Here is a 14,776-nt window from a genome sequence, read left to right as displayed (position 1 = left end):
CGGTCAGGCGGCGCTGGGGCAGCCCGCGCGGAGCGGGCCGCCATGGCGGGCGGGCGGCGGGAGGCGGTGTGGGCCGGGGCCGGGCTGGGTGCGCTGCTCTGCGCCCTCCGTGAGTGCCCGCGGGGAACCGCGCCGGGAAAGGATGGCGGGGCCCGGCCCCTCTGCTCCCGAGACAGGCTGGGAGAGCTGGCGGTGTTCCGCCTGGAGGAGAGAAGGATTCGGGGAGACCTTAGAGCCTCTCCCAGTGACTAAAGGGGCTCCGAGAGGGCTAGACAGGGATCTTGCCCAAGGGACGGAGAGACAGGACAAGGGGGAATGGCTGCACACCGCCAGAGAGCAGGGTTAGGTGGCATACTGGGACGGAACTCTTCCCTGCGAGGGTGGTGAGGCTCCGGCACAGGTTGCCCAGAGAAGCTGTGGCTGGAAGTGTTCAGGGACAGACCTGGAGCACCCTGGTCTTGGGGAAGGTGTCCTTGCCCAAAGCAGAGGGTTGGAACCAGATGGGCTTTAAGGTCTTTTCCAACCCAAACCACCTTATGACTTTGCATTGGGAAGTATGGCTCAGCCAATGAACCGAGAAACCTCTTCTGTTCTTTGATCACAGTCAAACGCTGCTTCCCTTCTTCTGGGAGAGGGTTTGCAGATGAGGCGTTCGTGGGCTGTAAAACTTCACTTGTTGGAGTTGGCAGCCGCTGTGATCATTGTTACACTGTTGGCTCTGTGTCACCTTAGATGTGCAGGCAGCCTGTCGGGACACCACTGTCACACAGGAGCTCCTCAAAGAGGGGTTTCACAGGTGAGTTCTCACCCTGCACTCCCTCAGCATGATGTGCCACGGGATCTTCTGTTGGAAGAAGCTTCTCTTCTTTCCTTGTGCAGTTGTATCAACTCCCTGGGCCATGATCCCTGGGCATGTGTCAGGAATGTATTAACAGGATCAAGGGATTAACAACCTGTAGTGGAGGGAAAATAGGAGGCCCCTTTCTAAGCTTTTGTGGAGGCCATTGGTCGTTCTGAGGCATTAACAAAGACATGAAGCTTCGTTTTGGCCATGGATGTGGAGTTGAGGTGAGGAAGGCTGGACAGGGAAGTGTGATCAGAATTAATTGCACACGGTATGAAAGCTGCCTCTTGTCTCATCTGAGAATTGTCTCTCGGGGGTCTGGTGCTGATTTTTGAGGTGTGGGTGTAAATCTTTTGCTCCGTTTGCTGTCTGAAGGGATCTGCTGGTGCAGGTGGAGCTCGGGGAGGACGCAGGAGGATGTGCAGTGGCAGCTCAGGTGCGTCTCCCGCCTGGAATCTACGTGGATCCCGACGAGCTGGCAACGCTGCAGCAGCACAACCTAACAAAGGTAATGGCCCTAGCACCAGGAGATCTGGCAGTGGGTCAGGTAAGGACTCAGGGAGTTGTCATTGGTCATTATCTGGCTCCTGGAACCAAGGTGATTAATCCTTGGAAGGAGGTGCCAAACAATGCAATCTTCCTGGAGTCTCCTTGTAACTCAGCTCGCTCAGCAATCCCTGGCCCCGTGCTGCTGATGCTCTCACACACAGGTGATATACCAAGGAGCTGCTGCTCCTCTCTTAGCCCCTGCTGAGCAGCTGTGGTGAAAGGGCCTTGGGTTCAGAAGCTGGAGGGGAAAACCCCCAAAGAGGTTCTGGTGAGCTCTAAGTCACATGCTGTGTTTGGACTGAGCAGCTTCCCAGCTTTGTTCTCATCCCAGCTTTCCGTGCTGCTTTCCAGTCTTTGCTTCACATTTTGGTTCCCATTAGAGAGATGTGCAAAGGCTGTGGCTGGTGTCTGCTCAGGTGCTAGATTTGTCTGGAACATGACAGCAAAGGCTCTGGGCAGCTCCTGCCCTTGGCGTGCCTGGAGTGCAGGTCTGGCCTTGCAGACACACGTCATTGAACTGACACCTCTCAGGTTTGACTGTAGGCACAGTGACACTGGGAACTTTTCTCACGCAGGAGTCACTCACTGAAGACAGTCTTGAAAAGGTATTTGGGAACAGCTTAAGGCTGGAATTCCCGACTTGATCACCCTGACCACAAAATCAAGCTCAGTGTTAGAATGAGGGAACTGGCTTTCGATTTCCGTCACACCCACACCAGTATCTCTCCCTGCTTGCAGGCTGTGTTATTTCCTGATGTCATTGACGTGGAGGCTCCCGAGTACCTGGCCAGGGATGTCCTGCTGCTGCTGTTCCTGGGGCGGGACACGCGCTGTTCCCGCTGTTTCCGCGCCGCCGTGCCCGTGCACGCGCGGTACCACCGCCCGGCCTGGGGGGCACGGGAAGCCTTGGTTGTGCTGGAGAGCCCAGAGGTGCTGCTCTGCTGCTGCCACGGTGAGATTCTCATTCATGCCTCTTGGGCAATCCCCATCTTGGAATCTGCTGGTGTCTGGGATGGAGCTCTTGGTAGTTGCATGGACGTAAGCAGCAGGCGTGGCCCTGATAAAGACCTCGCTGTCTTCCTCACTGAGTGCTGCTGCCTGGCCAAAGGCTTGTCAGAGACTGCTCTGTGTTGTGCTGCTGCCATTGTAGCATCCCTGTGCGGCTTGGCCTCTTCCAGATGGAACATGTGGCAGTTGTCACGATCTGTGTTTGTCCCAATCCCAGCAGGGCCTGGTTTGCCAAAGGCCCCCTGCTCTGACTGCTCTTCCCTTGGCAGCTGGAGCTGTGCAGGGTGTGTTTAGTAGCCACTCTCACCTATTTAGAGTAATCAGAGTATTCAGATGGCTTTTAACACTCTGTTGCTGCATTCCCTTTATATAAAGGGGGCATGTAGGAAACTGCCTGAAGCTTGGAATGGCTGGAGTCTCAAACCCTGATGAAACAAGAACCTGATATCCACTAAAATTAATATTTCAAGTTATGTGAACAGTGAAAGCCTATATTTTTGTTACAAATCTTGTGTTCCTTCACAAAATCATTCCTGCCAAGTCAAGCAGGTTAATGATTTTCAACTCCTTTTTCTTTACTTGTGCATCACTTGAGCAGTGATTTTCTGGGATAAGCATAGGGACACTTAAAAAAGGGGTGTTAAATCTTCCTGGGTTCCTGCCACATTTACTAGTTTTGAGCAGGAAAACATTTATCATTAATGATTAATGGGAAAAGATTTAAAGTATTGGAAGGGAGATCTTTTATGTGCTGACAGGGGGCTAAGAAGAGAAATGGCCTTACTTATTTTGGGGACTTACTTGTTTTGGGGAAAATTCTAACTACATGGCTGAAGTTGAGGGGTCTGCAGGCTAACCAGGAATTCTTTGCCCTGTTAAGGACAGAAGGGCCAAGGTACCACACAGGTGAGACTCTTTCTTGGGCACCTGCTGTATCAGGAAGGGAAGAGTTGTAAAGTTCACAGCAAGGACTGCCCAGTGTCACGCTGACCATGCAGAGGTGTTTCACTACTTGGCTCCCGGGGAGTAGATTCTGATGAGCTCTTGAGGGGGAAAGGATCCCTTATTTGGAAAAAAACTTGCAGGCCAGATTGCTTATCCTGCCTGGCTCCTGGTGATGCAGGAATGCCTTCCCTAGGTCACCTGTCTGCAGAGTGCTGGAAACCTGCTGAAGTGGATGCTCCCTGCTCATCCGACAACACCGGTCCCTGTCAGTGGCACAGCACAAAACACCGACCTGTGAGTTCTCCCTCTGGTGCTTTTTAACAACTGCTGTCTTTTTTCTGATTAACACCTTTCATAGCACAGGAATTAATCATTAAAAGACTAGCTGGGTGGTTCCCCCTTTGCCAGGCTCCTTTCTTCCTTTCTAACTGGCTTTTAGTGGAGGTCATCTTGCCCTTCTGGAGTGTTTACAGTGGCTCTGTGCCCTTCTGGCCCTTTAGCATGGCTGCTCCCCTGACCTTTTTTCTCCCTTACTAGTTTACTTGGAATCCTAGGATATAATTGGCACTGGTCAAATTAAGAAAAGTCTTTACAACGTTGGTGCTTCAGAAGAGCAGCAAGGTGGAAGATGATGATTTAACTAAAGTAATGGTAAAACTGCAAAGATTTAAGGAGTAGCATCCTAAAGAAAGGCCATTTGCTTGGTTGTTACCTGGTTGAGTAAGTGTTTAGGAAAAGGTGAAGTTTCTTACTGTGTTCAAAACCAAGGAAAGTTGGATCTTTAGTGTGGCCAACAACTGTTCTTGATGTTCAAAATTGCCACAGTGGTGTAGAGATTCAGAAATTAGACTAATTTATATAATAAAATAATCTGTTGTTGTAGCCCATGTGCCTTCCTATATTTAAGGGACCTGCAGATTGCTGGGACATTTGTAGCTCTTGTCCATAAGCATTTTGCAGCTTCTTTATCCATGAAAAACCAAATGGTTGTTCACTTTGGGGAAATCTGTCTCCTTGGTGGTCTGAGCTCACCTTGGGAACTGCTCTCCCTGCAGCATTCTGTACATTCCCTCAGTGGCTGGAGTAGGAGCAGAGATACAGGGATACAGATGGCAGCAGATCCATTTCCTGAGCTGTGCAGTGCAGCAGTGAATTAAAGGGGATGTCCCATCCTGGTTCTGATATTGAGTCTCAGAAGAACCTTTATCCAACGGCTATTTAAATCAGGCTTTGGTTCCCAATCCTCTTGGTTGCAGTGAGAAAGGAACCAGCTGGTCAAATGCATGTTGAGTATTTATTTTTCTTTGCAGGCATATGAGGAATCCATGCTGCGGGTTCCTGTGGGGCTCAGGGAGCACAGTTCCCTGGTGTGTGCCCTCACCGTGCTCACCACAGGGCTCTGCTCTGGCTTGATCCTGGCTGCTGCCTGCAAGTACGGACACTTCCCGCAGTGACCTGAGGGAATACGGAGTGTCTGACCTCCAGCCAGCAAAACTCACTGGATATTGCACTGCATTCCTGAATGGATCCTACTCTACTGCTATTTATATCTTAGGGGGTGCAAGGGTCCCATAATGGATTATAGTTCCTTTGGCTCATAATGCTTGCAAATGCCTTCCCCAGCCCAGAAGACGTTTGGGGTGTGTTGTCAATATCCAAAGCACTTGGAGAGTAGGAAAAAACCTCAAAAAGCTGAAAGCACTGCTGTGGGCAATAAGGCAATAGTCAGGGATGGATTTGGGGCTCCTATTCCCTCCTCCTGGCCCAGAGCCTGCTTCCAATACAGTGCTGCCTCTCGCAGGGGTGTTTGTATTTCTTGACTCAGGGATTGGTTATTAAGGGTATGAAAGACATTATCAAGTCATTAAAATTTCTGAATTTTGAGCTTGTCGTGCAGGTGGGTTATATATGAGTTTGTGAAGAGACATTCTGTGCCTGCCTGGGACACATCAATGATCTCTTCCATCCTAATAACTGTGAGGGATTGGCTGCTCTTGGCCAAATTAGAAGCAGAGTTATTAAGGTTGGAAAAGCCCTCTTAAGATCATTGAGTCCAACCATTCCCCCAGCACTGCCAAAGCCACTCCTAATCCATGTCCCCAAGTGCCACATCCACACATCTGTGAAATCCCTCCAGGGCTGGGAACTCCACTACTGCCCTGGGCAGCTGTGGCAGGGCTGGACAACCCTTCCCAAGAGGAACCTTTCCCAATATCCAGCCTGAACCTCCCCTGGCACAGCTCGAGGCGGTTTCCTCTTGTCCTGTCCCTTATCTCCTGCGAGAAGAGCCCGACCCTCACCTGGCTCCACCTCCTGTCAGGGAGTTGTGGAGAAGAGAGAAGGTTCCTCTGAACCTCCTTTTCTCCAGGCTGAACAATTGGTCAGAATTGAAAGAGCTTAGAAAATTTGAAGAAATTTCACCCTGTTTCATGAGTGGAAAGAGACCCTTGGAAGATGAAAGTGAGGGACAGGATAGTGACTAGAAGCAAATATTTAGAAGATCTACATTCAGTCTCCAGGACAGTTGATAAATAGAAGGAAATGGAGAGGAAATTACCTAATGGAAAAGCCGAGAGGCTCTGGAGTGGCAGAGCTCGGGTGCTGCCTCCAGTTGTCAGTAGGTGGCACTGGGAGCCCACGGCAACCACCCTGTGGAGAAAACAGGTTTTATTCCCGATAAACCTCGAGTAAATTAGACAAAGCAGGTAATCTGGGTGAGTGTGTGTGTGAGGGAGTGAATGAAAATTCCTTTCATGGGCTCGGTGTGCAGCCTTTCCTCGATGTCCGGCTGTAACCTCAGGGTCCCTTGGGCATCTTTCTCCTGCTGGAATTCAACAGAGGAAATTCCTTGTGACTACTTCCACAGCAGGTTGGAAACAATCAGAGAGACATTTGGGCGGTTCAACCCTGTCAGCACTGGGATCAGCACTGTATCACTTGTCTCCAAGTGGGATGTTTAATTCCCAGAGCTGAGTTGGTTCCTGTGCTCGGCCTTACGTAGGTAACTCTGACCCTTAGAATGGTGACATCTCAGGTTGCCAGAGCTGAGGGACAGGACTTCATTGCCTGTTTTTTAACACCAATTGAAAATCACAGGTTGAATCCCTCAGCTAAATCGATCTCCCTGACAAAACCTAGGGAAAGGGAATGGGAATGTCCTCTGGGCAAAGGAGAAAAAAATATTGCAGGTGGAAAAAATATAGAAGTAAAGTATATATCAAGTTTGCCATCAATCACCTTTTCCACTGAACCTAAGTAATTGATTCTGATTAACGTAAAATATCAGAGGAATGGCAGAGCTTCACAAGGGGTGGTTTTTACTGTGGAAAATATCTGCTGGTTTTAAATCCATGGCACTTGTATTGTAAATACAGCAGACACATTTTTCCTTGCAAGCTGTAAGTCTGATAACCATAGCAGTGTTAATTACAAAGGAATTTGCCAGTTAATCTCTCTCTGAGAGCAGAAACTGCTGTCACTAAGCCAGCACAGAATTTAGCAGGTGTGCCATGCAAGAGGATTCAAGTGCCAGCCCCAGAGGGATCACAGATATCAGGAGGAGCTGTAAGGCCTGTGCAAAAATTCTGGCAGTTTTGGAGGCAGGAATGAGGTGTTCAGGAGTACTTGGCAAGAAAACACGGCCACAAGGGTTGGACAGAAACATCCCCATCCTTAATAGGTGTAAGGACTGAATCAGAGCTAGGAAAGAAAAGGGGATGGGGTGTTAAAGGCCGTGTTGGGAATTAAGGCTCTCTGAATCACAAAGAAATGGGTAGAACAAAAAAAAAAAACCCCAAAACCCAAAAAACCCTTCCTAGTTTATTTTTAAAAGCTGTGCCTGGGGAGGGAGAAAGAAAGGTGGGAGTCAGGATTCAGCAGATGGAACTGGAGCTGTGAGGGATTGGGAGTATGAGGCCGAGACAGCACGGAGAGGTGAGGAGGGATGGGGAGTAAAGCCAAAGGATGAAGCCACAAACCTGCTGTGGCTTCTCTGGGGGTGTTGCAGAGGTGAGTTAGCAGTGGCTGAGCTGAGTCAGAAAGGGAAAGTAGCAAACACGGAAAGAGACGTGAAAGGACAGGTGTGCCCGCAGGGGAGCGGAGCCACCACAGCGGGGTCACTTGGGAATGCTGCTCCTGGAAGACAGGCACATCTGCAGGGACGAGGGCTCTGTGGCTCTGCAGAGGTTCTGTGGAGAGCGAGGGAGCAGACAGCCAACAGGTGTTGGCTGGAACCCACAAGCTGGAAATTCGGATGTGCCTGGACCTGCACTGAGGATTGAGGTGCCCGTGGATCCTTTCACCCAAGAGCTGGGGAAGAGGAGCTGCCTGGTGTGTGTCCTCCTCCTTCCCAAAGGAAATCGGATGTTGCTTCAAACCTGGGTGGACAGAGGAGCTGAGATCCAGCCCCCAGATGGAAGCTTGGAGAAACCACAGGAGATACAAAATGAGCCCCTTGCAGTGCAAAAGGAAGAGAGAGCCAAGCACAGAGGAGGAACACGAACAAGGTGCCCAGAGAAGCTGTGGCTGCCCCATCCCTGTCAATGTCCAAAGCCAGGTTGGATGGGCCTTGGAACAACCTGGGCTGGTGGAAGGTGTCCCTGCCCAGGCAGGGAACGGGATGAGCTTTAAGGTCCCTTCCAACCCAGGACATCCTGTGATTCCATGAAGCCCCGTGGTGTTCTAATACCTCCACACTCCTGGGGAAGGGTGGGGTTCACCTCCTGGAGCCAGGACAGACCTGGCGGAGAGACTCAGACACAGCAGGAAACCCTGTGTGGGGTCAAACTGGTTTTCCTCACAAAGTAAAGCATTGAGGAAATAGACGCTAATTTAAGCACTACAAGACACAAGCATGGGTGGAGGAGGGACAGTTTAGATGGATGCTGGATTTGATGCTGGATTTTTTAGGGTGGCAGACGTTGGCTCCTGCAGCTGGTTGTTGTCCACAGTCAGAGAAAAATAAAAGATCCAAACAGCCTAGAAAAAGAGAACTGTTATACATATAATACACATTTTTATATATAACATATATAATGATATAAATTACCTATTATATAATAAATGCTACTTATAATATATTTTATGTATTACATAATAAATGATACATCATTTATTATATGTAATATATTATGCATAACATTATATAAATATATATATTTTGTTATATATAATGCATAAAATATTGTGTATTATATACAATGTATATATTAAATAGACGTATTTTATAGATACAATACAATATATATACAATACAATATATATTATTATATCACACATAATATGTATGATATATATAACATTTAAATATAAATATTTTTAATGTATATAATATACATATAATAAATTTTTTAATGCTGTCAGGCTCCTTTATTTTTTTCTGACTCTGATCCAGATAAATGGAATCTATTTGATATATTAAAATTTATAATTAAATAAATAACCATAAATACTAGATGTAGTCTATAGGTAAAAAGGACATTCCCCATCGGCAAGGAGCGGACTACAACTCCCGTCATGCCCCGCGGTGACGCATCTTCCGGCGCACGGCGGGCGGTGCCCCCGCGGCATTGCTCCGCCCCGCCCCCGCCCCCGCGGGCTGTGGCCACGCGCGGCGGTTCCGCTTCCCCTCCGGCCCCGCCGCCGCCGCCGCCCCGCCGGCTCCCGGTCCCGCCGCCGCCTTCCCGCTCAGCCCCGCGCCGTCCGTCCCTCCGTCCGTCCGCCGAGGCGGCGGCGCCGCCCCACCCGGTGAGTCCGCTCACACCTGCCGGCCGCGCCCCCCGCTCTTTGTGCGGCTCCGGCCGTGCCGGGCCCGCGGCGGGCGCGCCCGGGGCGGGGATCGCCCCTCGCTCCTTCCCTCGCTCTCGCCCCGCTGCCCCCGGCCCGGCCCCGCTCCCTGCGGGCCCCGGCCCCGCCGCTCGGCCCCGCTTCCTGCGGGCCCCGCCATGCCTCCGCCCCCGGGAGCGCCGCGGGCAGCGGGGCCGGCCCCGGGCTCGGCGCTGTGGGGCCGCGGCTGCGGGAGTCACTGCGGGAAACCGCGGGCCCGGCTGTCAGAGCCCCCCGGCCCGCGGCTGCCCGTCCCTGCCGAACGCTGCCGCTCCTCGGGCCCGCTCCGCCTGCTCTTACAGCGCTCTGCCTTTCTGCCCTGTTTCTGCGGCTGCTTTTTGTGTTTGTCCCGTCACTGCCGAGCAGGATGGGTTAGAATCACGGAAATGCGGGACGTTGGTGTTGGAAGGGACCTTAAAGCCCATCCAGTCCCACCCCTGTCATGGGCAGGGACACCTTCCACTAGCCCAGGTTGCTCCAAGCCCCATCCAACCCGGCCTTGGACACTTCCAGGGATCCAGGGCAGCCACAGCTTCTCTGGGCAGCCAGGGCCTCCCCACCCTCACAGAGAGCAATTTCCTGCTAATACCTGACCTAAATGTACTCTCAGTAGGTTAATGGCAGTGGGGAGTGAGGAGGGAGAAGTTGGATCCAGCCTGGTCCGTGTGGCCGCTGCCCAAAGGCTGATCTGGGAGCGGAGAGTTCATCAGCTGCTTTCGAGGAGCGAGGCTGTGCTCTGCCGTAGCCAAAATAAACCAGTTCACGAGCTGCCCTACGGCCAGTGATGTCTGGATATGCAATATAAACATCGCTTTGGAGGTTCTGCAGCAATAGCAGTGTTAGGTGCAATTCACACATGGCATGCTGCGAAGTTTTTTATTGTTTCTGTCTTTCTCTGGTTTTGCCTTTTCCTGGAGTTTTTTTTACAAGAGTCCTGGGGTGGTGTCTCCTTAAAAGAAACAGGGATTAGCTGCTTTGTGCTTCAGTTTGTTCATTTTAAGGACAAAAATGATTAAACTTAGAGGGATATTATGGAGGCAGGTTAAAGCATATGTTACCAGGGAGCTGGCTGATCATTACAGACTGAAATAAAAGAGAAGGAAAGTAGAAATATAAAAATGCAAGGTCGCTGTTCTACGAGTTTTTGAGTAGAATCTTTGAGATAATAGGAGCACTGTAAACAAAATGCTCTGGGTAATATATTTGAGAGGCAGGAAAAAACTCACTCTGAAGTTCACTGGTTGGATATTGCAGTTCTGGAGGCCAGAACAGAAATGCTTGAGGGAGAATAACTTGGATTTTCTGTGCTAAGTTCCATATGGAATTTGACTCATCTTTGTACAGAGGTGGTTGTTAAAACAAAAATGTCAGGCTGTTAACTGTGGAATATTGGCTCTGTCTGTGTATTTTGCACTTTTTATCACTGTGCAGCATTTTGAGTGCATCTGAGGCCTGTGCTCTGCTGGGCAGCTGCTGTCAGAGGCTGATTTACTGGGGTGAGGTCTGTGCTGGGATAAAGCTTGGACCTGTGGCCGACAGTGGGAATTTGTTCCCGGAGGCACCTGCTGGTGCTCCCTCTCTGGCCTTGTTGCTGGGTGGGTGGGTGGATGCTTCAACCACCTTAGGCAGCTCCAATCTTGGGCACGTTTTAAATTAATACCGTTTTAAAACCCCAGGTGTGCTTGGGTTGTTGTTGGTCAACGTTTGGGTCGTGTTAAAAGGGGGGAAATTATTCAAGCACCTTTGGTTTCAAAGTAAGTTCAGTATTAAGAGTATTGGCTGATGCTGCAGGTTTTGGTTTTTTGACAAGAAAAGCTGTGGGGGCCCCAGTCTGGGTCTGTGTGTTATTAGTAAGATACTTCTGCTTCAGAGCCCTCACATCTGTCTTGGGTTGGTTTTGTTTGGGTTTTCCCCCCTTTTATCTGTTCTGTGCACGGGGAGGTTTCTGGGCTCTGAGGTTTGTGTGCCAGTACTCTCTCGTTCCTCTCAACACACAGAGTTACTGACGTGCCTGTGAAACAGCTCTTTGTTCTGCAAACAACCCCGAGTCACTGAGGCTGCTCCGGGTGGCCCAGGGACAGCACCAGCCCTGGCTCCCAACACCGGGACAGCTTTGGGAGGGAGCTGAGCCTCCAGGGCAGCCGTGCGGAGGTGGAAGCAGAGCCGCGGTGATGGGGAGAGTGAGGGGATGGAGGGGACGCGAGCAGCCGGGCACCGTGGGTTACGTTCATCCTGATCGCTGCTGGCAGCTGGGAAAAGGCAGAAGCCAGGTGGTTGTGGAGCTTTCCCTTCTTTTCCTGGAAGCGTGATCAAAGCAAACACGCTCCTTCAGGCTCAGATTGATTCGGCAAGGCTGTGCCATGCTCCATGTTCGGTTTCCATGCAGGCACCTCCCTCCTGTTATAAATGCATAATTGTAAAGTTGGCTTTTTGCAAATATTGGAATGAACACTCTATGTATAATTGTGCTGTGTTGTGTTTTGTTAACGGAGTTTAGAGAAGTGATGAGTGTATGTTCTGATTGTGACATAATGTAAGTAGTAAGAAGACTGAGTTTTCTTCTTTCTGACATCTGAGGTGACCAGGCCAAAAAGTATGAAGAAGAATTGTCACCTCGTGGTCCTGTATAAAGGCTGCTGGATTTTTTTTTCTTTTTAAATAAAAATAAAAACAACCAAAAACCTCAGGAAGAACATTTATAAGACCCATATTACCAAACAGGGCAGAGCCGTCCACAAATAAATCTATCAGATAAGATGTTTGAAAGGACACAGCAATCCTTAAACATCGAAGTCTAAAAAAGTGAAAGGTGTGCTGCTGGCTGACTTTGTGCCAGGCACCCTCAGCCAAAAAAACTTTTGCTTTCTGTCTCTTGATTGTCTATTTTTACTTCTTCATTAAACTTAGAAAATTTTTAGAAGAGTAGAACGCGTTTTTCACGCTCGTGAAGCTGAGTGTGGCATGTCTGGCCGCGGGCTGGGAGGGCAGGGTGTCCTCTGGGGAGGTTTCTGTGCCCGGGGCAGTGCCAGTGAACCTTTGCAGGTGCCGTGGATGTTGCCGAGGTGCCGCTCGCCCTCCCCGAGATAAGCAGTCAGCTGGGTGCCGGGCTGAGCTGCCAGGCTGGCTCCAAGGAGGGGTAAAGTCCGATTAATGCCCGGCTGGATTGGTTCTGCCTCTCGGCAAGGGCAGTTTGACCGGGAAGACGTCACGGAGGAGGCGGCATCTCCTGCCGGCTCCCAGGAGCAGGTGGGGAAGGGAAGAGTCCCGGGCGCTCACCTGGGGGCAAAGGACAAGCAGCCCTTGGGCAGGGCACTGGTTCATTCTGGCAAGGAAACACTGCAGCCTTCCCTGGAGGCCTCAGGGTTCTTACTGTGCTGTGCTTTCCTGCGTCTTGAGCTTGATAAACTCTTTTCGAACGCTCTTATTTGCATTTAAATGCAGGCGGTAAGAGGTCCTAGATGTTCTTCAGGTGAGAAGAAATCTCCTAGTGACCCACCAGGTGTGCAGTGCAAATGGAGCTCCGCCTTTAGTTCAAGCGTTACTTCACTGTTGAGGATTCGTGAGAGCTCAGAGCAGGGTTTTACCTAAAGCTGTTAAAGTAGTTTCCTTTCAAGGGAAAATACACACTTGAGTGTTTGTATTTTGTCTGATGTAGCGGGCAGTGTCTGTCACTGAGAGCTGGAAATGCTGGTTTTGGTCCTAGTTCTCTACCTGACTTGCCGGTTTTTTGAGGGGATCGTTCTTAATCTTTTCTCAGCTTCTTTCTGTTTTCTCAGCTGGAAATGGGGATTAACCAGGCTTTGAAAATGTCTCACCTGGCAGGCAGGGATGTAAGTGTTAAGATGACTTCAAACTGAGTTTCAGTTTTTCTGTTGAGATTAATTTAGATAAGTTACACTGTGAATTCATAGTAGGAATTCCTCATGCTATCTAAAGGTTACTGTACATTGAAATGCTCTAAAAATTGGTGTGACAGTTCTTTCCCTTCAGGCAAAACAAGTGGCTTTTGAAATTCTCAGATGGGTATATCTAATTTCTGTTTGTGAATTTGAAAACGCTTTTAAAAATCTTTACTTCAGCTGCTAATGATGCATTGATGCTTAAAATTGTTTGAGTGAATACGTTTTACCAGAGAAATACAGTATTTTGAATACTCATGGAAATACAGGGGGTTTTGTATAATGGATAAGTCATTGTTTCCCAAAAGACTTGAGCCCAGCACTGGTGTTGGTGTAGCCCAAAGCTGAGTGATATTTGAATCTTAGGTTGGGGCTGTTCTCTCAGCTAATTAGCCAAAGTTGTTTTATCTCTTGAAAGGGGTAACTTTGATAAGACAGATTTAATTATTTTTAATTCTGTAGTTTGGTTTAACAGCGGAGCAGCTGGAGGAAGGAACGAGCATACTGGGGCAGTGGTGAGTGTGATTTAAGTGGTGCTCGGTGTTAAGTGAGGGATTGAACATCATGTAATCAGAGTGAGGGCAGCTGGCAGGTGTAGTAAGGAATGGAAATACGCTGAAAAGTTTTTCCAGTTCAACTTCTACTTTTTTCCCCCCCCCCGAAGTTTTTTGCTTCCTGTTTAGGTGCTGGATGTTTGACTCAGTGTGTACCCACTGTCAGCTTTCCCGCAGCTCCTTTAATGAGTAAAATTAGAGTTATCAGTAGTGTGGGGTTTCTTTTAGAAATGGGGTGTTTGCTGCTCTACGTTGCATTAGTTTTTCATTTTTAGTCATTTAAGAGCTGATTTAGCTAGCAGAGGTGTGTCTCCTGGACAAGAGCAAGAAAAAGCTGTTTCTGGAAGGTGCTTTTTAAAGTCACCTTTGAATATTTAACCCATTTCCTTTTCAAAAGGTCTCCAGTAAAGTGAGGACCTGGAAGAACGACAGTATCTTTCCCCTAAGCCTGTCCACAGCAAAAAGGTGTTTAAAGGGATCTGGGGATTTGGGCTCCAGGCAGGACCTGGCTGGGCAGATTCTTGTGGAAGTAGCTCCTTGGCAGGGGCTTCAGCTTGTGAATGATCTGCTTCACGGTGAAAAATAACCAGTTATTTAGCAAGTTACATTAATGTTTGAAAGTGAGCGACTTTTAAAAGTTCAAACCCATTACTTAAAAGGTGAACTTGGTATTTTATGCTTGTGTCAAATAAGCTGAGTGCTTGGGGTTTTACCAGGACATTAAATCCACCTGCTGGCATTAATTTTGACAAAAATACCTGACCGTGAAGTTGTTGCTTGAGGCCACCTGGGCAAGTGGCACCAGCCACGGTTTGGGTTTTGCCCTGCCCCGGCCCCAAACCAGTTATTCCAGTCATCCCAAAGTCCCTCTGTGGATGTGGGGGTTCACATCAGGGAACTGGCTGCTGGAAAAGGAATCCCTGATGTTAAACTTGGCTTGGGCATGTTGCTGAGTGATCTGACACTAATGATTTGTGACGACCCGGGAGTGTGTCTGCCTTTCTGCTCCTCCTGCCTTTTTCACGTGTTTGCTGCGCTTTTGGGAATGCTGCTTCAGATCAAGCACAGAAACGAGCAAGATCTCACAAAATACGGCCGTCATTTTCTGTGGCTCAGCAAATAGGTCTCTGATGTTGGTAAATGGGTTTTGGCTT

At 49.2% G+C, this 14,776-nt stretch overlaps 2 protein-coding genes across 3 annotated transcripts in view; both read left to right on the top strand.

Moving 5' to 3' along the window:
* The first annotated feature begins 42 nt into the window (after nucleotides 1-42).
* On the top strand, nucleotides 43-5,230 carry PIGX (phosphatidylinositol glycan anchor biosynthesis class X). Its single transcript, XM_066194195.1, has 6 exons — nucleotides 43-109; nucleotides 733-796; nucleotides 1,220-1,352; nucleotides 2,132-2,345; nucleotides 3,540-3,640; nucleotides 4,657-5,230. Exons 1-6 carry the CDS (start codon nucleotides 43-45, stop codon nucleotides 4,798-4,800), a joined length of 723 nt encoding a protein of 240 aa, XP_066050292.1. The 3' UTR covers nucleotides 4,801-5,230.
* A 3,754-nt stretch (nucleotides 5,231-8,984) lies between these two features.
* The window catches only part of PAK2 (p21 (RAC1) activated kinase 2), a 38,721-nt gene continuing 32,929 nt past the window's right edge, over nucleotides 8,985-14,776 (top strand). The window contains exon 1 of one of the 2 annotated variants that reach the window (XM_066194193.1): nucleotides 8,985-9,091. The gene's annotated coding sequence lies outside the window, so the exon portion shown is untranslated. Of the gene's footprint in view, nucleotides 9,092-12,654; nucleotides 12,669-14,776 lie in introns of those variants that run through there. The other variant, XM_066194194.1, reaches the window with a different exon arrangement.

This window comes from Chamaea fasciata, unplaced genomic scaffold (assembly GCF_029207755.1).
Source record: "Chamaea fasciata isolate MVZ Bird 193981 ecotype frontalis unplaced genomic scaffold, bChaFas1.0.hap1 SCAF_11, whole genome shotgun sequence".
Lineage (NCBI taxonomy): Eukaryota > Metazoa > Chordata > Aves > Passeriformes > Sylviidae > Chamaea > Chamaea fasciata.
This window is presented reverse-complemented; position numbering and strand designations above follow the sequence as displayed.

Coding starts and splice junctions, on each gene's coding strand:
- PIGX (XM_066194195.1), top strand. CDS start 43: ATGGCGGGCGGGCGGCGGGAGGCGGTGTGGGCCGGGGCCGGGCTGGGT. Junction 1,353..2,131: donor AGCAGCACAACCTAACAAAG/GTAATGGCCCTA, acceptor CCCTGCTTGCAG/GCTGTGTTATTTCCTGATGT. Junction 3,641..4,656: donor ACAGCACAAAACACCGACCT/GTGAGTTCTCCC, acceptor TTTTCTTTGCAG/GCATATGAGGAATCCATGCT.